Source organism: Pocillopora verrucosa, chromosome 14, assembly GCF_036669915.1.
Source record: "Pocillopora verrucosa isolate sample1 chromosome 14, ASM3666991v2, whole genome shotgun sequence".
Taxonomy (NCBI): domain Eukaryota; kingdom Metazoa; phylum Cnidaria; class Anthozoa; order Scleractinia; family Pocilloporidae; genus Pocillopora; species Pocillopora verrucosa.
In genome coordinates this window covers 12,631,646-12,658,781 of record NC_089325.1, presented here as the reverse complement: position 1 = coordinate 12,658,781, position 27,136 = coordinate 12,631,646, and the positions used below count along the sequence as shown (strand labels likewise).

The 27,136-nt window shown below is 37.2% G+C and overlaps 3 protein-coding genes across 4 annotated transcripts; 2 read left to right on the top strand and 1 right to left on the bottom strand.

Moving 5' to 3' along the window:
• Window positions 1–335: 335 nt before the first annotated feature.
• Window positions 336–11,353, top strand: LOC131782378 (ras association domain-containing protein 1). 2 transcript variants are annotated; one of them, XM_059099105.2, is made up of 9 exons: window positions 336–1,007; window positions 4,557–4,684; window positions 5,527–5,640; window positions 6,592–6,732; window positions 7,539–7,619; window positions 8,063–8,153; window positions 8,929–9,044; window positions 9,588–9,665; window positions 10,620–11,353. In XM_059099105.2, exons 1-9 carry the CDS (start codon window positions 473–475, stop codon window positions 10,746–10,748), a joined length of 1,413 nt encoding a protein of 470 aa, XP_058955088.2. In that variant the 5' UTR covers window positions 336–472; the 3' UTR covers window positions 10,749–11,353. The 2 variants fall into 2 exon arrangements, with proteins under 2 accessions (XP_058955088.2, XP_058955089.2); XM_059099106.2 differs by lacking the exon at window positions 336–1,007 and adding an exon at window positions 4,238–4,383.
• Window positions 11,354–12,825: 1,472 nt separating this feature from the next.
• On the bottom strand, window positions 12,826–14,718 carry LOC131782381 (tumor suppressor candidate 2-like). Its single transcript, XM_059099109.1, has 2 exons — window positions 14,473–14,718; window positions 12,826–13,847 (listed from the first exon to the last, which is right to left on the bottom strand). Exons 1-2 carry the CDS (start codon window positions 14,601–14,603, stop codon window positions 13,661–13,663), a joined length of 318 nt encoding a protein of 105 aa, XP_058955092.1. The 5' UTR covers window positions 14,604–14,718; the 3' UTR covers window positions 12,826–13,660.
• A 1,505-nt stretch (window positions 14,719–16,223) lies between these two features.
• On the top strand, window positions 16,224–27,121 carry LOC131782377 (cell adhesion molecule Dscam1). Its single transcript, XM_059099103.2, has 8 exons — window positions 16,224–16,362; window positions 18,086–18,373; window positions 21,102–21,401; window positions 21,762–22,079; window positions 22,478–22,828; window positions 23,601–23,705; window positions 24,142–24,285; window positions 25,114–27,121. Exons 2-8 carry the CDS (start codon window positions 18,274–18,276, stop codon window positions 25,944–25,946), a joined length of 2,151 nt encoding a protein of 716 aa, XP_058955086.2. The 5' UTR covers window positions 16,224–16,362; window positions 18,086–18,273; the 3' UTR covers window positions 25,947–27,121.
• Window positions 27,122–27,136: the final 15 nt, after the last annotated feature.

Sequence of the window (27,136 nt, the reverse complement as noted above, 5' to 3'; positions counted from 1 at the left end):
GATATTTCACAAAATTTACCTCTTGAAAACCACGGACCGGTTACTTACGCGAGGTCGAATCCAAACCGCGGTTTTACGCACGCAGTAGGCCTTAGTTTTCTCTACTAGTGGGTTACCAATTTTAATTAATTTTCATTCGAAAATAAAAGTCTTCCACCGCTAGCTTTCGGCCCTCTAAACTCTGTTAAAAAACAACAACAACAACAAATATTCAGAAAAAGGATTCAGTTCACGTTCTAAGTTTTAATTCCCAAACTGTTTCACGAAAATTATGGGAGTCCCTAGCCTCCCCACCCAGAAAGAATTAGATTTGTTATTTGTTTAATGACGCATACCCCTTTGGCTAGGAGAGATCATCTTTCACCCTAGACGAATATGGCGGTTAGCGAGCTGAAAGCCTGGTTTCAGTTTCAGGATGTGTGTGACAACCGTAAACAAGTCTTCCATTCGAGTTGTTTTATCATAGGCCCCTATGCGAACTGAATTGCAGAACGGCAATCGTAATTTGCCCAAGAATAGAATCCTCGAGTGGTTAACTTCGAGATTGTTGCTCATTTTTGAAAGAGGTTTGTTTGCCTTGCTTTATTTGTTAACACGATCAACTGGTTTTGAAATGGAAAGTGACGATGTGTTCTCGAACGAAGCAACGAAACCTCGAGATCCCAACTCTCTAGATAGAAAACGTGCTCAAATCAAATCTCACATGGCGAACGATGTTCGGGACAGAAATCGCGCCATATCTGTACCTCATATGCCCGGAGAGAAACATACTGCAAGTAATCCAGTGAAAGATTTCATCTCGAACTTTGTCAATAGGAAAGGACCTAAGAAACGAAGCACCATAAAACGATCTGTGACCACGGAAAATGTTAGCGACGAGAAAGCGCTAGTTAGACATGTCGGGAGAGGACATACGTTTATTCAACATCAACTACGAAATCCTACATGGTGCGATTGTTGTGGAGAGTTTATTTGGGGACTTTTCAAGCAATGTGTGCGCTGCAAAAGTGAGTAATTATTAAGTGTTTCTTCACCATATTAAGGATTGAATTGCAAGCAAAGGATAATTCTAGTTTGTATCACATCTGGCTGTTTGCTCAACAACAGCCGGTTGGCGCATATTGTAAATTCGATAAGAGGTAAACACACCATATACGTATGTTGATCGTAGCTTCTGGAACTATATCAACCAGTGGAAAGTAAGGTTTTTTTCCCCTTTGGCAAAGTCCATTGGTAAGTACAAGGGAAGTAAGGTCGAAAATACTAATCTGCTGATCCTGAAACACAGGTGAATCTCGTACAATAATATGTACGTTACGAATTAATCTCATAACAAATGATTCGCTTGTAATGTATACCTCGTAATGATCGCAAAAAATATTTAAAACAAGTTAAATTCACTCATCCGTTTAACTGTTTTTTTGCCTTGTTCTCAGTAAACCGATGCCAGCTATTTTTAACTGGTTAGTTTTCTTGTTCGGGAATTCACTTAAATATTGAAGTGATTAGGAACATTCACTTGCTACATAAAATATTAATGATTGCTAAGCATTTATCAATTAAAATGTTTATGAGAGACAAATGATTTCCTAGACCCCTAATATTAAAACCATATATATTAGATGCTTTTCAAATTTCCCTATCCCAGAATTGGTTAGGTTCTTGTTCAGGAATTCACTTAAATATTGAAGTGGCTAGAAATATTCACATGCTATATTAAATATTAATTATTGCAAGGCATTTATCAATTAAAATGTTTATGAGAGGCTGATGATTTCCTAAACCCCTAATATTAAAGGCATGTAGATTAGATGTGTTTCAAATTTTCCCAACCCAGAATTTATTTTCCATGAACTTAAAACTCAATAAGAAAAATTTTAAAGTCTAAGTCTAGACCAAAGACCAAAGTTAAGGAGAGTCAAACTGAAGCTAAAAATAGTCTTTATAAACCCCTAACTCCTAAGATCTGGTTGTCAACTCTCCATCCTGTTTGTTACAAATTTTTCTTAAGTTTAGTTGTGAGAATTTGGCAATAAATCCAGGATCATCCCCTGGCTATAATTTTTTTCATTTCTTTTTACCTTTCTGCCTTAAAATTCATTGACACTGTTAGGAGAAATTGTATTTTGGTCACTTCTGGATGGCAAAGTTAAGCAGGAATAGTTTGGAGTCTTAGGAGACTGCTTGCTTAATTCATAAAACTGTAGCAGATTCAGTGCTCTATTGTTAATTCTGAAACATAACAGAGTGAGTAATGAAAACCTCTCTTAGCTTTGGCTATAAGATGAAGCAACACTACCTTGCCAAAACAAACTTTTTCCAAGCAAAAGATGTAGTGTTAAATTGAAAATTTATAATAAAAAAAAAAGTGAAACCTAAATGTCTGCTTGTGGGTTTTATGGAACAACATTTCTCAGTATGGATGTGGGTGTCTTCTGAAAATGTTTTGATATTGTAGAAGGAAACTCCTTTTTTGTCACTAAGTGGTTAGTATGAGTTTGGTCTTTGAGGCATTCATTGACTTGGGTATTGGTTGAGAAGAGAGGCTGGAGGGGGGGGGGGGAGGGTGGGGAGAGGCGATCTCCTTCTTACTCCAGTAATCATGTTTAATTAAGTATACCTAAAAAATTCTCAGCAGAAGAAATCTTTATTGCCATGTAAACATCCCATTTAATAGCTAAAACTCTTGAATAGCAGATGGTGCAATTTGGAATTGTCGATTATATTGTGTGGAACATCCGTATAAATTGTTCCTCTTCTAAGACAAGAAGAGTCTTATGGCAGTTTTGAAACTAATTTCTGCATTCACAAAGATCTACCTTCATTTGCGCTTGTGCCTGTACTTGAATTATAATATTATTGTAACTTTAAATCATAAGCTTTGAATCCTAAGCAATATTACATAATCTTAATCAATATTCACAAATTTCCTTCACCTTCCTTTGGCCTTGAAATTTGAACTATTGATCAGTTCCAGGCAAGTAACAAAATATTTCTCTTCTTCTAAACAAATTCTTTGAAGGGAACTGTTAGCTAAAAGAATTTTTTTATGTTCATTTTACTGATGACCCCTAAAATTGTCCACTGAAGTGAAAAATGTACGGCCTGTATTGGTCCGTATGTAATAGATCAGAGAACCTGTCTTTGTCTCTGTCATTTGTAGGTGCTCTTTTTTTAATGGAGATGTTCCCTTGTCAGTAGGGACAGCCACTTGTTTAATGAAAAAAACGCAAACTCAAGACAGTTTAATATATTATAATTTTACTGACAAGGGGATGCTTACCTCACAATTTTTTCATTTACATTCTTCTGTATTTTATTATTGATAAAGCTGTAATTAAATTAATAAATATTACATAGACACGAGAGTTTGCAAAGTAATCAGAAAAATTGTTATTTCAATGTCATCTTGTGACCATTGTCATTATAGTACAAATGCATGGCAAGGCTGGGACAAAATTAATTTTTAAGGAGAAGTATATGGTGCAAAAAAACATTGTGAGTTCAGCTGCATGCAATTTTGTAATAATCAAAAATTACCTTTAACTACAGAAAGGATCAAATTGCTTTTTTCTGTCAGTAAAGGACCACATTTTTGTAGTGAGTTTTTTATGTGACAGTTAAAAGAATTTGAAATCCAGTGGCTTCCATTTGATCAGATATAATCTTCAAAAGAGATGAATCATCCTTTCATTATCAACTGTGGTGGATGAGAAGTCTGAAGTTTTTTCACCAAATACACATTTATTAAACAACCAAAATGTCTCATTGGGCAAAATAAGTGAAGAAATGAATTTTTTAATGGGTGGAGACCAAAATATGAGATTTAATCAGAAAATTGACACCTTCTCACCTCTTGTTAATTAAAAATAGAAGATTATTCATCTTCTAACATCCAATTTAGTCATTTACATTTGAGTCTGCTTTCAATCAATATTTGTTTCTTAATTTCTCAAGAATGGACTGTCATTATTGAGCTATCTTTGAAGTAAGGCCTTTTTTTCTGCAGGGAATTTTTACTGTGTTGCTAGTAAAAAATTTCTAAATGTAAGAAAATTTTTTTTTTGATTTTCTGTTCTTAGAGTGAAATGTAAATATATTTCATTTTCAACGAATGGCACACATAATCTTAAATAGGCTATTTCTATTTACAATAAAATAAAACCCTCAGATGGGTTTAGTTTCTTCCAATCAGCTTTCTTCAATCCATGTTAATTTTTTTTCATTCCTACTGTTCCTGTCTGGTTTATGCTGGCATCTTCAAGTTATTTTTTTCTCTGAAAAGCTCACCTTCAATGGTTTCTTTTGATCTAAATAGGAGCGAGAGCATTTTCAATAACCCCAAAGCAAAGAAAAAAACAGTGACAGTAGTACTGCTCAAATGTAAGGTGACAATTTCACTTTGAAGCTAAATTTGAAACTTTCAAGAATTGTGTTTTAATGCTTTCATTTTCACTTCCTGTCCACAAGAATTGATGATTGAGTCTTTGTAAATTAAGCTTTGAGGCTGGGAGCTTTGTTAATTCAGGGGAATTTTCCTATTTCTGTGTTTACAGATTGCAAGTATACTTGTCACAGACGATGCAAAGAGGATGTGGATTTAGACTGTACTGGAGGCTGGCTGTATGAAAGAATGATGTCAGTTGATGAGGTGACCATGAAGACATTGCATCTTGTAGATCAGGTAATGTCATCACTTTTGAGTGGGCAGTGTGGCTAAGTGCTTGTGCAGCTGTATATAAACTGTCCCTGCATGTCCATATGTTTTTTGTGACTGTGTAGTCAGAGCAAATGTCCTGGTCTCCTATACAGTTTGGGTAAAGTCCCATTTGAAAGTGAATTTGGATATTTTTCTCTCAAAAAGGTGTAATTTAAAGTAAATTTTAACTCCCTGAAATAATACTTGGGCTGTAATTAGGTGAAGGGTTTTTTTTGTTGGGTTACACAAATACATTTCATTTCAGGGACTTAGAGTGTGTTGGAGAGGAGATTAACTGGGATAAAATGGTATATTAAGGGATAATGTTGAAGGAAGCCTGAACTGAAATCAGGCATTTATTTATTTCTGTGGCTAGAGGGAGGAGGAGGGCCATAGGCTCCAACCTTCTGGCCAGTTCCTCTCTGTATCAGTTTTTAATTTCTCCCAGTTCAATCTTATTCAAACTTGTGGGCTCCACTTGGTATACAGCCAAGTTACAACTGTCTTTAAAATTATCTGCGAATGAGTGATACACAGCTTTTTCTTTACCCTTTACCTCCCAAAGATCTCATTTGTAATTCTCCTTACTGTCTGTCCTACAATTCATATGATGTCGTTTTGGAGAATTTGATGTTGGATAAACTAATAATCCCCTAATTTGAATTTTCCTTCACTCTCATCAGCTTTCTGCTCGATATTTTATTGATGTTGTAAAAAGAAATTTCTATCTTGGTCACACATGGGAATTAAAGGGTTACCTTTGGTTGTATAGCTATCTGTATGATTTATAGCCAAACTGAAGTTGTCTTTCTTGTGAATCTTTACAGGGAGAGAAGAGGAAAGAACCGTTTATTCTGTACACAGACTCCCCAACAGGAAGCCTCCTTCGTGAGAAAATTGATGAATACAATTCAAGTACAACTGGACTTATAATGTCTATGGTAACCATGATGTTTTTTTACTGAATTGTTGGGAGAGCTAGTCATGTCAAATTTGTAATTGTTGTGGATAGATTTTGAATTCTTGGCGTAGCATACATTAAAAAGTGCCAATCTGGGACAGGTTGTATGAAGGGCAGAGAATGCTATCCAACAGATAAATCGCTATCCAGTGGATAAATCACTATCCAGTGGATAAGTGCTAACAGAATGTACTGCACTATCCACCAGAAAGAGATTTATCCTGTGGACAGGTTTATCCAACCTTCACACAACCAGAGCCTGACGTCAGAACTGTAAGTGCGTCAACCCTTTACACCCTATCATCAGTTTGCATATTCTCCTTACTGTTCTATGTACATTTCCTCAAGCGCTGATGAGGAGAATTTGCTTGAAAATCAAGAGCTTTCTAAGTTGGTGATCATTTCCTTGATTCTCATGGCCTTAATGTTTGATGCAGGGGTGGTAATGTAAGGAGAAATTAGAATTTGGTCACTCTTAGGGGTTGAACAGTTAAAGAGGGTCTCATTGGGGTTTACTCATAACTGTAAAAGAATAAAAAAAAATTAGCTGTTAGCCATAAAAATGGACAAATTATAAGGGGCTAGTCAAAGAAAAAATGCAGTAAAAAAATTCTTTTAACCATAATGGAGAGAAATAAACCATTAGCAATTAAGTGGTCAAAATTTTAACTCTTTACCTCTCAGAGGTGATTCACATGAAACTTCTCATTATCTTATCTATACATTATCCAGCAAACAGCAAATGAGAAAACCCAAACTTGTCAGGTAGAAGTTGTTACTTTGAGCTAACACCAAATTCTCCCAACTTATTTTCAAGGAATTGTATAAAAGCTGAAGGGGAGAATTAGCAATTAGATTTTTCTTTCTCCATCAAGACCCCCCTTAAAGTTTGCTCTATATTTTCTGATCCAAAGCTTGTTTTTTTTGCCAGAGGACTGAGGACACATACCAAGGCTTTATCCGTGTTAATATGAACTTACTCCGACCAATCCACATCATCGAAGGAGAGAGACCTCTGTCAATTTTTCAGACTGCTGTAAAGTCAAAGGATGATGATGATCTGAATCAGAAGGTGATTGTAATTATATTAAGTTAAAGGTAAAATCTGTTCTCAAGGCCAGTGGCCCATGCAACAAAGGTTTATCTCAGTTTCCTTAGCATGAAGCAATAAGGAGTATCACCACCCCCTCCCCCCTCTCTGGGTGGGATGCTAGTCCATTGCAAGATTACTCCCTAGCTTTTCGCCAAGCTTTCTTAACAATTCGCAAGTACCCATTTTACTCCTGGGTGGAGAGAAGCACTGTGAGAGGTACATGTAAGTGTCTTGCTCAAGAGCATAACACATTGACCCAGATGGATTTCAAACCTGAACCTCCCATCCATAGTCCATCACTTTAACCTTTTCACTCCCAGATCAAATTTGTAATCCTCCTCGCTGTCAACCATACAATTCTTATATTGTTAGTTGAGATAATTTAGTATTGGATCAACTAATTATCCCCAAATTGATATTTTTCCTTAACCTCATCACTTATCTGGTTCATGTTGTATTGATATTGTAAGGAGAAATTCTGTCTTGGTCACTCATGGGTTGGAGGTAAAGGGTTAAGCATAAGGCCACCATTCCACTTACTTAGATCGTAGTAAAGATTTAGTCAAAACACAAAAAAAAACAGCTGATTGGATGACTGCTGAACTAGCAATTAATACTGCCAATAGTGTAACAAAATCGTTACTTCTGGTCTCTGTAAGCAAAGCAGTTGCAGCTTGGAGCACTGCTTTATTTAGACATTAAAGCTGGAAATATCATTTTGAAGGTTTCAACACAGCCTTGTCCTTTCATCAAATAGAGAGCTAATCTTGAGTCTTATCTCATAGACTTCTCAGCGGACATCATTTTTCCTTCCACTTGAGACTGAGAAAGCTTTACATGTAACCAGTGAAACTACTGTTCATCAGGTGGGTCTCTCTGAATGCATATTTGTTTATTTTCTATCAACTTTTGTTTGAATTGTTAAGCCTTTTATAGGTGTTCTTTAATCAATCCTGTGTTGATTGTCTGCAATTGATTCTGAATGTGGTGAATTTACCACTGGAGGAATTTTGGAAAATGTACTGTTGAATGTTGATCCTTGAGCAGAGAGAGCTGCAACATTTTTAAGTTCCAAGAAGAGGTTAACATTCAAAATTGGGTTTTTCTAAACAATTAATTCATTTAACACCTTTTCCAACTTCCAGGTGACATTCAACTGCTATGTTTCACTTGCTTGCCAATACATCTGACACAGACCACAATTCTCTTCAAAGAAAACTAAATGAAACCAATCTCTTTGTTTTTAGTGACCATCAGTTAATATTGCTGGAATTTTTGTTTTAAGATTCCTTTTTTTTTTTTTCCCTAGGTCATTGTAGCTCTTCTCAAGAAGTTCAAAGTTGCTGATAATCCAAGAAAATTTGCATTATTTGAGTGTTACCAGGAAGAAGATGACCATAGTAGGTTTCAACAGGTTTTTCTTTACCTGCTAAGCACTTCATACAACTTAATCAATAGTTTAACACTAAACACATGTGTATATTTTGCAAGTTACATGTTTTTCTTAGCCCTGGAGTTACTAAGAAAATTACAAGCAATGAGCAGAATGTCCATCATTATTAAATGTTAAACCATTGATCAAGGGATTTATTATACCACTTTTAATTAGTTTTCAGTATTTTGGCCTCTAGTTTTCTTAATATATCCCACAACTTTGTCTGAATGTCATATTGCTTGCATAAGCTGTGTGCAAAAGTTGGAAACAACATAAGCAAGACCAGTTTACATGATTGGCAAAAAAACTGAATGATGTGCTTAATATTTTGTTTAAAAATGGAGTAAAACTAAATAGCACTATTCCCCTGTTTGGTATATACAAATAAAGATTATAATTACCTCTCTGCCTTTCAGACTTAGTGCTCAAATTTTTAGGCTTCCATCAAATGGCTGAGTGAATGCTTTCATTTCCAATAATGGTCTACATTACCAGAAGCAATTATGTGATACAGTGTTTGAAATATCTTGTGAAACATTTCACACCATTTTCATAACACATTTGTATAACATGTCACAATCTTACTTGCGAAATTTGTCATGTGAAAGGCATAAGAAAACCATGTGAAGTATGTTTCTTTTTTAATCAGTGTTTTACATGCTTTCTGTGAAACTAGGTAGAGTTTGATGCAATGTATTTAACCCATTATATAAAGTCTTTTTTGATGATTTTTCTTTCAGTTATTCTTCGTCGGATGTCTGACTTTGAGAAACCCCTGGTGCTAAGGTTACTTTGGGGTGGAGCAGATATAAGACACAAATTCTCACTCCAGGAGAATGAAACAGGAGATATTGTGGTAAGTACAGCCAAATTTTCAAATTAAAATTTTGTTAACCCAGGGGTTAACTTTACAATTAACATTTTTACAGTTAGAATTTTTGCCCTTTGAAAGTTATATGAAGTAAATTGGTTTGACAAGAAGTAGATTAATCTAGTTCATTTTACAGTTGTTGGGTTGGTTGCAAAGCCTTTGAATAGGAGTAAGGCCAAGGGTGACCTTGTTATAATACAAACCTTGCTGCTTTGCAAATGTAAATTACTTTGTTTTCATGCTAACTAGATACTGGTCTCTATCACAACAAGGTCACCTTCAGCCTCACTCCAAATCAAAGGCTTGGCAACTGAGTTCGCAACTGTAAAATGGCCTATAGGTTGGACAACAAATAGATGAATCTAACTTATGAATCAAAATGAATCTATGTAGCCTGTCCTTTTGGTTGAATTCATTATCATGTGAGTCAAAAAAGATAGCCCAAAAAAAAAGATTTATGGTAGTGTAATCCGCAGAATACTCCAACCCCTATTTTCATTTTGACAGCTGTGTGACATTTTTTTTCAGTGGGAGGTATTCTCCATACCAGAGCTTCAAAATTTCATGAAGATACTGGACAAAGAAGAGGAGGAACACATATTGCAGGTCAGTGGCTTAATGTTATATCAACCATCATTGTCATATATATATACTAGGTATTTATGAAATATTAGAATGAATGTAACTTTCATTTCCCCACAAGCAACAGAGGAATTTTTAAATGGGGGCTCACAGGAACAAATTTCTGAGCCCCAAATGTAAGCTGGCTTATGCCAGTGCCCCTTTTGTGTATCTGTGGGCTTATATTGATGTAGAAAGAAGAACTGCTAGATGATCATGGTAGCCACAAAACCTCTTATTGACCCCAACTCGAGGTTTATGCTGTGATTTACAGACTAAGTTTATTCCACTTGGATTTACACAGAGGAGATAGTACTGGGGCGCCCTAACTACACTTTACAATGTTGTCATGTTTACCAGATTTATCAACAGATCATTTTAACTTTTCATGAAAGGTTTCTTTACTTTTTTGCTTAAATTTTATAAAAAAAACCTTTTTTCAAATTATTTTGACAAGCTGAATTTACATTCAGGTGATGTATACATTTGATCCTGTTGGGATGTGTTTTGAAATTGTCATTCAGTTAAAGGGTTCATGTAGATCAGCTTGTCGTAATTGCTGGAGGATATGATTGTAATATCTCAATTTCTCTCTTGTTTACTTCATTCACATGTGAGAGATATCATCAACACTCAAAGATTAGATTTTTATTCCACAGGCAGCTATTGAATATTATCTTTTTCATTAACCCTGGAACCCACGATCACTCACCCAAGATCTCATTATTAATTCTCCTTACTGTCTGCCTCACAATTCTTCTGATGTTAGTTCGGAGAATTTGGTATTGGATCAAGTAAAAGTCTCTTCTTAGTTTGCATTTCTTCATTCCCATCACCTGTCTGCTTGATATTGTATCAATTATGTTGTTGGGAAAAATTATCTCTTGGTCACTCATGGGAGTTTAAGGGTTAACAAACTTAAATTTTTAACTTTAACAGGTAGAAGAAAAGTACAGACTTTACAAGGAAAGATTAGAGCAGGCTTTGGCACTGGTACAACCAAACCAAACAGTCTGTGATGAAGAAAAACCACCTTCTGATGAGTTTGGTGAAACAGCAAGATTATAACTAGAAAGAGGTTCTGTTATAGATTTTGTATTATATATGAGTTTAGAATACTTACACCTACAAATAGAGAAGGATATTTTAAACAGCTGCATTGACAAATTGTATTAGTTTTAACACTGATAATAATTTATTGTAACGGCAATTGCCTTTACATTGTCACTTTTAAAATAAACACATACGTGCCAGGTGTTTCATTATGCATCATGTCATGGAATTTTCTGGCTTCAATTCTTTAACTCCTAAAATCTGATCATTAATCCTCCCCGCTAGCTGCAACACATTTCCTTGTAAATCGCTTACGAGACTTTGGCAACTTCTACCTGATAAGTTTGATTTTTCTCATTAGCTGTTTGCTGGATAATGTATGGATACTATATGGAGAAGATACATCTTAATCACTTCTAGGTGTTAAAAGATTAAGTGTGTGAGCTAGTTTTTATTCAGGTATGTAGTTTAGTTACCTATTACTCTTTACCAGTGCCTTGTAACCTTATTTCTTAATGAAAACCCTGATACCAGTATGTAATAAATACAATGGATGAATATCAGTATTTATAATTGGTGGTTCTCAAATAGCCCAAAGAATAAACTTTTGATAACTTTTATCTCTGTGACTATTGTTTCAATGCAAGAGTACGGTATTTATTCATGTTAAGGTTGAACTCATGTTTAAGTCAACCCCCCATTTTCAAGGTCAAAATCAGATTGTTAATCATCTCTAGTTAAAGATATAAAATTCAGATGGACAGAAATTTCCCAAAAAGTGATTCTCTTATTTCATAGAATGTATTGAAAACACAATGAATTAAAAAACTGCAGAGAAAAATGTGACTGTGTGCTGTGAAGTTTATTGGCACTTACTTATTAAGCCATTCAAATTTTTTTGTTGACAAAGAATGTACTGAAAACTGATGAAACTCGTACACAATTAGAACTAGTTTTGTAAACTTGGTTTTCCGAATGGACTTTAGGCAATCATTCTGCTAATATATGAAGTAATACCACTGCTCAGCCTTGTGAACCTTTAGCTTCCCAAGAGTTCCAGCTGCATTCACCGCTTGGCTCAAGAACAGACCTTATCTTTACCTTCTTTCACTATGTCCAAAAGTGCTCCCAGTAATGAAAATGGAAGGAGACAAAATTTGTCAAACAGAGTTAATGTTCATAGATTTGATGATTTTGGTGAATTTTAGTCCAATTTGTCAAAGTGAAATCAGCTTGGCAGGTTTGACAAATTTTGCCATTTTCATTACTGCATGCATTTCTGGAAATAGAAATTGACTTGGTGGGTCAAGCATAAAAAAAAAAGAAAGAAAGAAAGAAAAGAAAAGGTGAGAGTGAACTGAAAAGAAATTAACCAAGGTTATTGTCAGGGTTGGGTGGAGTGATGTTGTTTTGTAAGAACTATTTTTCCAGGTACACCCCTGTGATCTTCCTTTCCTTCCACAGTTTTTGATGTAAGTTTGCCTCCTTCAACTCCGGGCAATAAAATTTTCCTATTTTCAAGACTATTTTCATTATTACTTTGTATCCACAAACTTCATTTGACAGCGTTGTTCTAAAACATTGGGTCATGCTAGAAATGGAAAGCAAAAACCTTCCCTGGGATAACCTGACACAGACAGCAAATTTCTCGTAATGCCAACTCTCATGGACTCTCATTGAAACCCTTGGCTGTCTGTGAAGGTGATTGACATTTTGACAACCTGAGAAGAATTCATCTTCAGAATCAAGTAACAAATTGTCTGTCAATCAAGTAAGAGTCTGGCTTAAAGAAACTGGTTGGTCAATTTTGTTGCCATATTGTGGGCTAAAAAAAAAGTGGCAATCAGCAGTTGTGATTAGTCAGTTTTGATCTGTCAGTGAAATTGTTATTGTCTTGTTTGGTCTTTACATGAAGTTTCCAAATCACTTTCAGCTCTGAAACTGGAAGCTAAAAGAAGCTGAATGTTTACACATGCCATCAACAGGTATAAAATAACACAACATCCATCATTCCTTATTCAATTAAGCTCTTATTTGAACATAATTTATCTACCTTACCTTAGTTAATAACAGAAAAAATAAATGACTAAAACATCATCCAAATTTTTTTATAATACTGTACAATCTTCTTGTTATTTCTACTAAAAACAACAATACCCTGAAGAGAATTATTTCAATTGGAGAGGAGGTCCCCAACCTTTCACTACAAACATTATTTAAACATAAAGGCTAAATGCCCCACAGCTGGGCATGATCTTAAAAGGACTGAATGCCAGCAGTCAGAATGCTTGTTAAGCAAATTTTCCTTGTCAGCACCTTACAAAATGTAGAGAACACAGTGTGGAGATTATGCATATTGATGTTCACGTGTGAAGGGTTGACAGATTTAAATGAGGTTTTCCACAAGAATTTGGCAGAAAACTTCTGACTGCCAGGCATTTAGTCTATTTGAGACCATACCTGTCAGTCTGACCAGAAATGTTTTCTGAGTGAAGGGGAATTGCTTCACATTTCTTAAAAAACATCTATCATTCTTTATAAGAGTGAAAGAATCTTTCAGTGGAAACTCTGTGAAAATTTCTGGCTGTCAGCATTTAGTCAATTTAAGCCTTTACCTAGCTGCCAGGCATTTAGTCACAGTCTTATTTTACACATCTGCATTCTTCCTCAATAAAAAACAGAAGTTGTTGCTATCAGTTCAGTTAAATTGGTCACCTGAGTAACTGCCAGCTCAAGGAAAGAAAGTAGCTAGAGATGTCTGGCGTGACGATGCAATAACTCTGTGGTCAAGAACAAAATGTTTCTGGTAACATTCTGAATTTCATGCAAGTCTTGTCCGTGAATGACCCAGCTGTTTAGCAATGTTCTTGATAGATTCCACATTCATCTCATATGAGGTTAGATCTAGAAATTTTGAGGTCATTTCTCTAATATGCCTCGCACATAACAACTGGAAAATCCACATTTAATCTTGGATACGGTAAATCAACTAGTCCTTGAGGTAATAGTCGCCGAGTTACTTTCTTCATGGAATACTTCTTCCCTTTCTTGTTTGGTTTAACTTCTTCATAAAATTCATGGGCTAGATCACCATCTTCATCAAAGTACATGGAGCTGGGTGAAAGAAAAAATACGCGATTCTCTGGATTAGCCATGGATCATGATTATTCAACTTATCACAAATAAAATATTTCGCGAGATTTGCGGCTAACCAAAATTGTACTATAATTGCCTGCTTTCAGCTGTTTCGCCGCTTTACGTAGGTACAGGAATAATTTTCGAAAATAAAACCGACTAAGGATGAAGAGAGGACACGACAAGTGTGTGTCGATCTCTTGTTTAATGCAAATAAAATGTCGATAGGAACCGTATGACGCACAAGAAGAACCAAAAGCTTACGTCGTGTTTTGGTGTTCTCGTCCCTTAATTCATCTACTAATTAAACATGATTACCTCTTAAATTAGTTTTTTCTTTTCTATACAAAGGAAGAAAACGCAAACTATCTTCCAGTGATGAAAATTAAACCTGTACCATTTTTTTTCTAAAGTACGAAGACTTAATCGGCCTCAGCTGCAACATTACCAGTTCGGCTTTTCTTGCGTCAGATGAAACAGAATTTCTTCCGAAAAATCTCAAAACAATTTTTAATTTACTTGATCAAAAATCACATAAGGTATACAAAACACTAGTTTGAGGAGAAAAAACCAAAATAAAACCGATTAACAGTGAAATACATACCTGGTACGTTTCCAAACAAATGGCGTCGCGGCGAGAGACGATCGGCCATTATCAGGGAACGTTTGATTGTCTCCCCCACAACTCATCATGTACTGTAGCCCTCCATACATGTTAGAAACAACAGATCCCATCCTGCTATCTTAATTTTAAAGAATTTCCTGGCGTACAAGCCATTAAAAAGCTACTTGTTTCGACTCGAAAACATCGATACGTATGTTGACAATTGGACTCGAATACTCCAGAAACATGGCGGTTGGGAAAGCGAAGAGACTGGGTATAGGTACATTTCTAGTAGGGTTTCAGCGGTTATGGCTGTTTCTGTTCCTCACACCTCTAGGGCTCTGTCAGGATAATAAGGCTCCTGATGTTGTAAAGGTTTTCTACATCCAGTTGCTGAAGCAATTCGAACAGACTCATAGCCTGGAACACGCTTAGGCCTTTAGGTGGGGTCGAATTTTCGCCGTCTACTCGGGTACGGTCTTCGATCCTCTCCTTATCAGTGGAGTTGGCCCTTGGGGTAAGGGGCCGGGGGGAGGGGGGAGGGGATGAAAAGATGAACGAACGTAGCATCCCATCCAACTAGTAAGACTCTTTAGTTTAAGACTCTTTCCCTTAGTTGGGAGTGGGAAAAGGCCCTGGGAACAAGGTTGTTTTTATAGCCTTTGCTGGATCTGGAAACCGAGGTATTAATTAGTGAGCTACTCGGCTCGAAAAAGGTAACCCTTCAACTCCCATGAGTGACCAAGACAGAATTTCTCCTTATAATATCAACACAATACCAACCAGATATGTGATGAGAATAAAGAAAAATATCAATTTGGGGATAATCAGTTGATCCAATAGTAAATTCTCCGAACTAATATTATAAGAATTGTGTGGTTGACAATGAGGACGATGACAAATTTGATCTGGGAGTTAAAGGGTTAATCTTTTTGCAAACAGCACTGATGGTTTTTTTAATTTCTGTCGGGAAAGAAATAGGTGATGCTTAACTTGATTATTTTGTGAATAAATATTAATTAGAAATTGACATTTGTAACGCAAAGAAGTTAGATTTCGTGACACTAGATCTCACAATAACGTAGACAAAGTCCGAGTTTATTTACGATATAAAATGATGTAACTGCGTGCATTTTCTTAGGCTTAATAAGGTGAAAGAGCATGCGATTTTGTAATAGTCACTAAATTTAGATACATTACAATGGGAACTTTTGCTGTACATGTGATTAATGTAAAAATACTGCCTTACGAAAGGATAGTAGAAAAAACCTCTGTATACTTAGATTATGTTAGTTGATCGTTGATCGTTGACCCTTGTGTTACGACCGTTGAATATGTGAGAATTGTATATCGCAATAGATTGTTGGTTTGGATGAATACAGTCCTCTTGATTTGTTTGAACAAGCGAGCGGGGTTAAAAGACTTCCGCAACAATTTCCACACACTCAAGACTTCGTTATTATTCGTCCTTAAAAAGCGCTGAAAAAACTTCTCTTTTGATCAATTACAAGAGAAATAATATTTTTAAAAAAAGCAAAGGTGGCTCAAACTCAGATCACCCTCCTCAGATGTCATAAAATATTTTTAGTGCGCTTTCCACCGGAAGTGACATCCATTCCACCCATTTGTTTTGACAGATTCTTAGTGGCTAATATTGACCTACATCACGTAGAGGTGATGAAACTTTGCGCCAAAAAATTCCCGCAGCGTGTATTGTTCGACTCAGTATGATAAAGGTCACTTCACATCATAAAGCATTCCACATGCTTTAGACAATCATTGAAGCGTGCTTGCTCACAACCGATCGAACGGATTTTTTGCGGTCGTAGTGATTTCTTTCTACCATTCAAGAATTGAAGTTTGTTACCTCATCGAGGACCCAGTGTTCTTGTAAGTGATATTTCCTTAACTCTGTTTAAATAGAGCTGATGAACTCATTACGGCGAGATTGGCTGGTCTGTGAGCCAGACATCCATTGCGCTCGCAAAAGACAGAAAAGAGTTTTATTAGCATAATACTATCTTTCTGAATACTTTCGCTCAGTGATAAATGACAAATCATGATGGTTTGCAATCATCCAGCTGTTTTCAGTTAAATAATGTTAACTGAGAAGATAATTCGACATTAGCGCTCTAATTCGTGTTGATGACAAACCTTTTGCCAATTGAAATATCTTGTTTATGAAGATAAGAGGACTTGAGTCGATTTGGTTCACTAAGCAGCGCCAAATAGTTTCAACACGAAAATCTAATTCCCTGCAAAGTTTTATTAGCATCATGGTTCACTACTATTTCTGATCAAGTGCGTATATTATAAAGAAAGAACTCGTTAAAATCTTGATTCTTGATTGCTTTTTCTCTCCAATCCAGAAAAGTTTCGTGCATAGAAAAGAGCGAGGGGGGGGGGGAATACTCCAGGGTAGTTTGGGCAGACAGGTGCTACCAACAACAACAAATCCTGATCCTGTATTTTAATTATCATTGTTAATTTTTTTTTTATTTCTTTATCTTGCTGTTCTGTTTTCTATTCTGTGCACGACATAAAATCGCTTAAGTTATTTTTATTGTAAAAAACCTCAAGGAACAAAGTCTACAAATTCAGAAAGAACTTTTGAGGATAAGATCAAAAAGTAGTTGTTCTTGAGATCTTTAATATTGCTTCAACTTGATGTATAGTAGGTGCGCACGTTAAAAGAGTATAATTAAAAGAGGTTAAGAACAGCTTTTAAGCGTGGGCTGATGGCAAACGGGAAAAAGTAGATTTATTCCTTTCTTCCGTCAGCTCTTCTTTGCATTTAAATTAAATTTTTCCACGAGCTGTTTACAAAAGATTTTCATGCAGTTTTTATTGTTGGGTTGAGTTATGTTTGTAAGGAAACCGAACAAGGTCATGATTTTGATTTTTTTTATTGCCCACTGCTCGACAAGACTTGTTTTTGGCCATGAAACGGAAGCTCCCCTCCCATATAACTTGCAGCATTACAGGAAGCAGGAACTAGATCGGACAAAGGGCGTCAAAATCGATAAAAATATGGGATCAATATCAGTATCTGGGCAACTGCCCACCTACCCCTCCCCTAACCCAACATTCACCCTAACATGTTATCAATTGACTGTTGTTGGGTTAGGGGAGGGGTTGGTGGGCAGTTGCCCTGATACTGATATTGATCCAAAATATTGTCGTGAAAACGACAAATTGGTGTCTTTTACTGCGTGTTCTTGCTTGTCGACATTTTTTGGCAAGGGCAACCTTACTCTGCACCCATAAATCATGAATATTCTTGCTTCGACGACCCAAAAGAAAGACAGATGTGTATAAAACATTCTTAGGCAGGGAGTGAAGGGTGGGGGGGGGGTAGGGGTGAAGAGAAATAGGGTTCCATTATGAAACCACCCATACATGTCCACGAAGCTATAAAATCAGACTTCTCAGTTAGAAGGAGATTTATGATGTCGTATTTTTTTGAGCAAAATTTACACGATTCATTCTAAAAGACTTAAAGAGAAGTCGAGCTATTGTCAGTGATGAAAGACGTACAACTCAACGCTTTGATAATATTTTTGGCACTCCTACCAAAACATACCAATGAGTTCAAATTTAATTGTCTCCTTAGGTTACCGTCAGCACGTAGGGCTACGTATTTCAACTCAAGCTGTTCCGCTTTGATCCACATTATAAGTACGGGAACAAGAAAACCGGACGTTTTGTCATTGATTCTGTGGCCTTCTTGGTTTCAGCACTAAACATCACGACGTTTCGTTCACCGTCGTAAATCACAGCCAGGGAAACGAGAGACAAATTATGTCACTAATGAAGATGATGGATTTTGGAAGAAATTTCTTGATGATACATTTGACCTGGGTTCTAATAAACCTGGCTGGAATAAGCTCAGCTTCGAGCAGTAAGTTTTCATAGAATTATTTTGTTACTATCTAGAGCGAAAGTGATTATTCATCTTTTGCCTTTTTTCAAATAATGCTGTGTTTCGTGATGGTTAAAGAAGATCGAAACTAAATAGAAGATTTAACATTCCCAATCGGATTTACCTCGAAGATCGCTGGAGTGGTTTTTTGGGTTTCAGCAAGACCTTTCCCTCTCTGTTGTTTTTGATATTGCTTCAGTTCGACTAAGGCTTGTTGTAGTTCGTTTTTGGCATGTTTCCTCTCAGTGTCTTTTTAATTTCAGGCAACACTAACTTTTTCAGTTGTCTTACAATAGAAAAACCTCGATCACTTAACTTCCATCACAACATATGTTACTGAATAAGCTTTGTTCATCCGATATCTTTGTTAATCATCAATGACAGGAGCATTGCATAGAGAGTCTTCAGACAAATAGTTACCACAGAAAAAAACAGAAAATATAGAGAAAACAGCGGCGAACTATGTAACTGTTTACAAAAATATTAGATTTCCCTGGATAACAAAACCCTCCCCTTCTCTGAAAATTCTCTAATTTACCTCCCACTTTATCATTAGTGCCATGATGCGGCTTTCTCAGTGTTCAGGAATTTTCCGTTTTGAACTGGTCTGTACTCGTCAACCGGTCGATACAGTGAACATGAAGCCAGCGTGTAGTTTCCATTGGTATTTTTTTGGAAACCGGATTTATCACATAAATGTTATCGCTGAGATTCCAAATTATTTGACCTTACCATATAGAAAAACAATTGCCGCTAAAGAAAAACAAGAGAGTTTAAAAAGTGAACCAATTCCTTGCCAACGTAACAAACCATTTAGGAAATGAGTTATTTGTGCAATGAATAGAGCGAAAATTATATGTTAATTGGCGTTATTTACTTTTGTAGTTCATTTACAACAATTGATACGCTTTTAATCTTTTTTATAATTGGCTAAACGACTTATTAAAGGTTTCATAGCACTATATACTTGCTAAAAAGTGTTATCACAAAAAATAAAGGGAACGCGTATACTAAGCTTGTGCTTCACCTTTTAGCTGTCAACTGGCGAAATAAATGAACGAATTTAAAAGAGGCGATCTTACTAAGGTTGTAATAAGCCAGCCAAAAATTTTTTTCGGTTAAAAGGCTGTGGTTATTTGATTAAGAACATGTAGATACTCGCTAAAACTTGTTTTCAAAATTGTGAAGCTGAAATCACTGAAACACGCTCCAACGTTCGCTCTTAAAATCCAACAAATTATTTGTTTCAAAATTTTATTTCTCATACAGCCGAGATTTTTTGATCTTACTCCTTTCAGACTTCTCGAAAAAAGCTGACGTGATATTCTCAAATTAAAAAAATTTGTAAACGAGAGAGGGATAACAAATACGTGTTTCTCCGCCTGTCATAATCTTAATCCGTTTGAGAATACCACATCCGAACTTAGAGAAGGAATGCATATCCATGTTATGGCAAATTATCAAGTTCATCTGTCCATGTATGACCTAAGAAAGCTGGATATTTCTTTCAAATCGCTCCTTTCGCTTTCAATTCATCAGTTAATTTTCAAGCCTTTCTCTAAAATCTTTACAAAGCACTTTCTTCAGAGATTTTATCGCGAGAAAAAAAGAAAATCCTAGGCCGTCGACGGGAAAAAAGCTCAGCCTGCAACGGATGAAATCGCCTTTTCTTATGAGGATTACCAATAAGCATTACTATTACCGGCTTTGTTGGCGCGATGTGCCCACAGCTTTAGAGAGCAATCAGCGATCGAGTTCAAAGGAAGAAAACTTAAGTTATTACAGTAGCCATTTAGATCAGAGCTAAATATCGCAAGGAGCTATAATGGGAACTCTAAGTAATGCGCAAGCAAAATGCCTAAAGCGCAGGAAAACGCGCTGGTGACTAAGTCACGATTTCGCGGCCATCTGGGGCCAGAATTCTAAACTTTTCGTGCAAAGAATTTGATAGAAACCTTGTGCAATCCCGGGTTATTTTCGATTTTTTTAACTCAGTCGCTATTGATGAGAATTGCCTGACATGATTTCTTAGAACAAGCCGTGGCCAACACACACAGAGAAGGGACCAAATTCTTGTGGATTTGAGCAGCAACTCGTGAAGTGGGTATAAAGTGTTTCTTCAGATGCTAAGTCGAGTACTTAAGTTCTGAAGTCTTCAGAGCATAATCTTACATCTCTGAAGAAATTAGGCGACGCATTGCGAAATACTTGGAAAGTATTTTGTCCCCTTTGGCAAGGTAAACAAGAAAAAAAAATATATTTAATCGAGTCCAATACTTCTGGAAATAAATACGACACACGCTCTCGTTGGTAAAAAAAACTGTCGTACATTTCACCGGTAAACGCATTAAAAGCTGGGACGTTTCACAATTATTTTATGTCAGCAATAGACTTAACTTTCTATCGGTTCAACGGCGGAAAAAAGCGAGAACTTTCTTCTGTTCTTCCAATAGCTTACGGGGTTTTTCTCGGTGGTAAACCGACACAATGTGAATACGATTTTGGCCTGAACAAACTAACTTGATTATTTTGGTCATTCATTGCGGTAGATCCTTTATTAAATTGCCGTTATTAAAATTCTCTAAGAAGTGCCCGAAAGGCATTTTTTTGATAAATCATACTCGTTGCCCTGTGTAGAAGATTGTCTAGAGCGTTGACTTTCACATGGGATAAAATTCATTCCTATCTAAGAAAAGTTTTTTATCAGCCCCAGGTCAACCAAAAAACCTTCACGTTTCAAGTGTTCATGACCTCACGATCACGCTACGGTGGAGAAGACCGCTGACTACTGCAGGCTTAACAGACAACTCCACACTGTCCTATACTGTATCATATAAGGTTGATCAGGATTCTTCCCTTAAACGGTTGATCGTACCAACAGAGAGTGCTCAGCTTGATTTAGCTTTTAAGAAGTGGTATAAAATATTTGTGCAGGCCATGCACAGGCAGGATCATCAAATCAAAGGCGCTTGGTCCCGCAAATTGGTGGTCAACACAAACAACTTGGGTAAGTTTTCTAGGGCTTAGCTAGAACGAAGGAGCTTTGAGCCGCGTTAGACCTATTAAAATAATAATAACCAAATTGCTCCTAAGGACACGTAAGACAAGGACCCACCCCCCCCCCTCCACCATGTTAGAAAACCCTGTCATCCCCCTCCATCTTTGTTTCCAACAAACAAACAGACAAACAAACAACAACAACAAAGAAAATAAACAACCTGAGATGCCCAATAAATACAAGTAGCCCCGGACAGTTTTTAGGATTGACAGGATCATGTGAAACACTTATGCAATTCTTCTCCAAAGAATACTCTCTAAAATGATGTTAAGCTTACACCTATGAAACGCTTTCTTTTGATCTCTACAGTTCCAGCGAAACCCACCAATTTTAAGATTGCCAGTATCAGGGAAATAGGGTCCAAGTTCCAAGCGACATTAACTTGGGACAAGCCAACCACAACTACCAGTGGGATAACGGATTCGTCCACAATTAAATATTATATCAGCTACAAAGTTCTCAAAAGTGGTCCCAATAGGCAAACGCAGAGTTCTTCAGAAAGATATTCTCTTCGCAGTCTTGCAGCGGCCTCAACATATCAGATAAAAGTCAGAGCTTTTAAGACCTCTAAGCCAGAGATGGTTAGCGAATGGTCCGACCCCAAAATACTTCAAACAAATGAATCAAGTAAGGAGATGCACGCATGTGTAAACTTCCCACAAATCAAGATTCTCCCCTTTACATGTTAGAGATTTCCTTGTTAATTAGTTGGGAGAATTCGGTGTGAGATTAAGATAACAACTTCTATCTAATAAGTTTCAGTATTCTCATTAACTGCTTGCTGAATAGAGTATGGACGTAATATGGAGAAGTTGCATGTTAATAACTTTTGGAAGATCAAGGGGTAAACAAACTATTTCCACCCTATCCCCACACTGTTCGCAGTGCGCATGCACATATTTTGGGATGGGAGGCCTGTCGAGACTTCCCTGAGGGTATTCTGAAAATAGAGGACTCTCTTAAATCAGAGCCATTTCTAAAGCTCGCATTCTAATTCAATCATTATGGGACCTTTTCTGTTTTAGGACCGAGCAAACCACCAGGAAATGTCCGAGCCGTTTCTAACACACCTTCATCGCTAACAGTCTCATGGAGTCCAATCCCTAAAGATGGTCAAAATGGCGTCATTTTGGGCTTCGTTGTGTTTTACTGTGAACAGACTGATTGTGAATCGAATAAATGGACTAAAAACTATGTAAAACTAGTTTTTTCTCACCAATTGCAAGGTCTTGTGAGTGGAAAGCAATACTCTGTCAAAATAGCGGGATATACGAAGATTGGTGAGGGAAGGAAGTCTAAACCGATTAAGAGGGTTGTTATCGGAGGCTCATTTCTCACAACTACAAGAGAAACTACTTCACAAAAGTCAACAACGAGTAAGTATTGTTTCATCACTCAAACACAGTAGTCAAACTGGGCTGGGTGACGTGTCAAATAAACAACCACACGAACAAGTAAATCGCGTGAAAACCGCATAACTTTTGTAGTTGGTAAACAAAATAGTAACCAGCAGCAAACCAGCTTTTATGCACGAAAATTCTCGAGTTCTCCTTTCCCTACGATTGTTGCCTTTTACAGATTTGCACGAACGTACGTATATATCATGCTTTTTTTTCACATATTTGGCGTGACAGCGGTAGTTTCTTATTTTTTCCTTTGCAAGTTTGTGCGGGAAATTGGCGCGCGGCTGACCGAAATTGATCCTCTTGCGCATGCCCTACGTTTGACCGCTGTGTTCATCACTCGTCCCTTTATTTCTAGAGGAACTTAACGAAGAAAAGCGAAACAGCATTTCGATGACTTCCTGTAATTTTTATTAAATACGGAAGAGATTAGCTCAAGTGAAACATATAGGCACAGAAATAGAAGAGTGAAAATAGTCACGCAAATAAGAAAAAAAGTATGAAGAAGTTATTCTATGAGCAAAAATTTTCGCGCGCATGGAGTCTACTTGGTGTTTTAAAAGGTGTGTCAATCCCTTTCTGATTAAGAAAATCTCGAAAATTTAACACTACAGTTTGCTACGGCACTTCTACACGATTGCAAAAATTCTCACGTTAGTTCGTTGACAAACACAATATAAGATCAACGGCGTCTTTTCATGAGAGAGCTACAAAATGTAAACTTGTAATCTGCTGTAACCTACAGTTGCCCCAGAAACGACGCAAAGTACGCCGATCAAGTCTACAAAAACAGTGACTGTGCATGTGGAAACAGTGACAAATGTTTCAACAGAGAGCCTGACGACAATTGGTGAGTTACGCCTCATACACATGCTGCAGTTATTTGAGAATGTAAGAGATATTTGAGAATTTGTACTTACAGAAAAGCGACTCCTCCTTCGGGAGCTCTCGCCTTTTAGCTTTGACTTGCCCCCAGTTGCTTTCATAACGCGGGCGGTAAGAAAGCGTTAGAAGGAGAATAGGAACGAGTAAGATCCTTATTGGACTATTTCGATGAAAGAGGTGAAATTACTACTTTAATGACGTCACTTAGTCAACAAACTTTCTAGAAGACTAGCTAAAGAGTGAAAATTATTATGGACCAAAAGATAATTCTGCTTCTTTTCCTAAATTCTTAAAACCAACACAAACATGCGTTGAATTCGCGAGAAGCGAAGGAAAATACTTCTACTTAGTTTCAAAACTAACTAATTTGGTATCGACTAACATGCACATCTCTATCGCAGTTGTATTCCCCACCGAGCCAAAGAAAACAGAACCGACTTTATCAAGGACTGTAGCAACTGTTCAATCAACACTTTCCTCAGAGAAGGCTGCAACAAGCCATCCGTCTGAGCCGTTCACACCAGTGGTTGCTAAACTTGATCAAGGTACGTTTGTGTGAAGAGGCTAGTTTTGTTACAGCTGTCGTTTATAAGATAATGCTGCAGACCGCAGCCAATTTGTAAGTTGTCGATTTAGAGAAATTTTCAATTTGGTGTCGAAAGAAATCCTAGATTGCTTAAGTTTTGCATTACTTCACTCTGCAGCTGTGATTGGTCCAAAAACCTCGCACCACATTCTCAACCTATCAAATGCAAAAGAAATTCAATCGCGACTTAGTCACCCGCGTTTTCCCGCGCTTTAGGCAGTTTGCTTTTTCTCTTTGGCTCAATTGGGTAAATTCCTTTCTTCTGATTGGTTTTGTTTTGGTTTGAGGACATTCAATCGAAAAGCGCTCTATATATAGGTTCAAACACTGATTGAGGTCATTCTAAATATGAAAGCGATCTTCGTAGTAATGAACACTACTCAAGTAATAGTGAAAATAACGCCCGAAAAAAATCAGACCTGAACGGGATTTGAACCCAGGATCACTGTGATTCCGGTGCAGCGCTCTACCAACTGAGCTGACGCACCAACTGGGAGCTGGTCATTATGTTAGTTCGTAATAAATCCATGAAGAGGTGAATCAATGACTTTAAATATATTATTTTCACTATTGCTTCATTGGTGTTCATTATTTCTTAATCCACAGTTCACATATATTTTTTCCTTCTTTAAAAATAAGTTCACATACATGATTTTCATATATTTACGGTCATTGTGGTCATTCTGTTTACATGTACAAGTCTACGTCAGAGTTCACTGTTCCATATTATAACAAATTTCATTTCAGTAAAAAATCATTAATATATTATCCGCTGCTTAATTTTCAGCAAGAAAAACATCTAAGGACAACATGCTAAACAAAATTCTCATAATTGGTGCTCCTGTGGGCGGCGCCATTCTCCTGGTCATCATATTCGTAATTGTCTTCACCTTAACGCGGAAACGTTCACGCAAAAGAAGACAGCTGCTTCAAAATGGCGCCAAGCCAAGGCGGTCAAGAAATATGGTAACAAGAGGGGCGTACAGCGTCCGATATGAGTCTCCTTCCGCGGCATCCACCCTCGGTGGAGACTCCATGACCGAGGGGCTGTTACCTACTGCAGATGAACCAGATCAACCTGAAATTCTTGTAGAGCAACCAAATGGAACAGTACCTAGCACAGACACGGAAAATGTCCCTTTGGTGGCTTCCGGTTATTCAGAAAAATGCGATCCTTTGCGGGTTGATTTGAATTCGGAGCAGAGTAAACTCGACGACGGGGCATCTGCGGGATTGTACGACAGTATTGGATCTCTGACAAAAATTGGATGCGCGCCCAATGGCGGGAAAAGTGATGATGAAGATCGTTATGTCACTCAAGATCAAATCAACGCCGCGCGCCAAGCCACGCGTGAGGAGTCTCAGTCTCAGGCTCAGGCTTCTCCGGACGAGGGTCATTATAAAATACCCAAAGAAGTAGCGATGGAGGACTTCTATAAAAGACCTAAGGATGTTCTTAATGGCAGCAACACGTACGTGAATATGAATGGACTGCAAACAGAAAACTTATATGAAACCGTCGGGCCAAAAAGGCCTGAGGAGCCAGTATACGAGAATACGCCCGGTGGTGATGAGGAGCACGCAGATACTGAGGGTGGAATACAACCCGATTTATTGTAAAAAGAAACGTAGAAGACTTTTGCAGTGCAGGAATAAATTTTTTCTCAAACGGTTATGTAAACATCATTGGAAGCCTTGACAGCTAACTTAGAAGAGTGATGAGGCACGGTCTTCTTAAGCAATGAAGTGTTTTTCGTATTACTATAACTAAAGTAATCAAAACGGCCCCCACAGGTTTATGAAGCGCGGGAAAACGCGTGCGACCCTACAGGTTTATGAAGCGCGGAAAAACGCGTGCGACCTGATTGGTTGCGAGTGTGGAATGAGTTTTCTGGACCAATAGCGAAGCGAGGTGAAGAAAAACAAAACGAATGCAATCGTGGTTAACCCTTTTCCTTCTAGGAGTGACTGGCATCTAATTTCTCCCTACAATATCAGCCCTGAATCACTCGTTAAAGTCACGAGAATAAAAGAAATGATCAACAATTGAAGCTCTTGATTGTTTAACAAATTCTCCTTGTCAGCACCTAAAGAAATGTATCGAGAACAGTATGGAGAATATGCATACTGATGTTAGGGTCTAAAGGGTTAATCCACGATTACTTTTGACACTCATTCTAAGAAAAAGGAGCGAGGATTTATACGAGCGTCTTATGTCCGATAAAAAGGGACAGGTGCTCTTTCCTCGCCCGTGCCCGCTTCTACGCACGCATATACAACTCTCGCCCGTCTTTCCTAGTCTGTTCTTGTTACTACGTATTACATTGACCAACAGAAACGTTACTACGGTTTCTCAGAGTGTTCATAAAATAAGGACAATTATTTTTCAGGTCGCACGACGGTTTCTTTGAACACGTAAATTGTAGATAACGAGGAAGAAAAATTGAATGTATTATCTCACCCCTTCTTTTCAAATTTTTCCTCGTCCATGTCTCCTCCTCCCCGAGTTTTCCTATTTCCTTTATACCGTCTGTGGAATCGTTATCTTTCGGCCAGTACGAAGACTTACCGAATTTGACTTCGCAATGATTGGGCAAATGTCGTAAGGCTTCGTCTTCGTTTCAAGCCCAATAACAGTAATACTGCAGGTGGATAGGAGGGGGGGAGAGGGGGGGTGTTTGGGTTCTGTTAAAAAAACATAGAATTAACTTTAAAACTAGTTTTGTTTAAGAGCAAAAAATGCATAACAATAGATTTTTGTTGAACATTTTTAATGATGTATGACTAAATCAAAATGAAAATAGAATTAA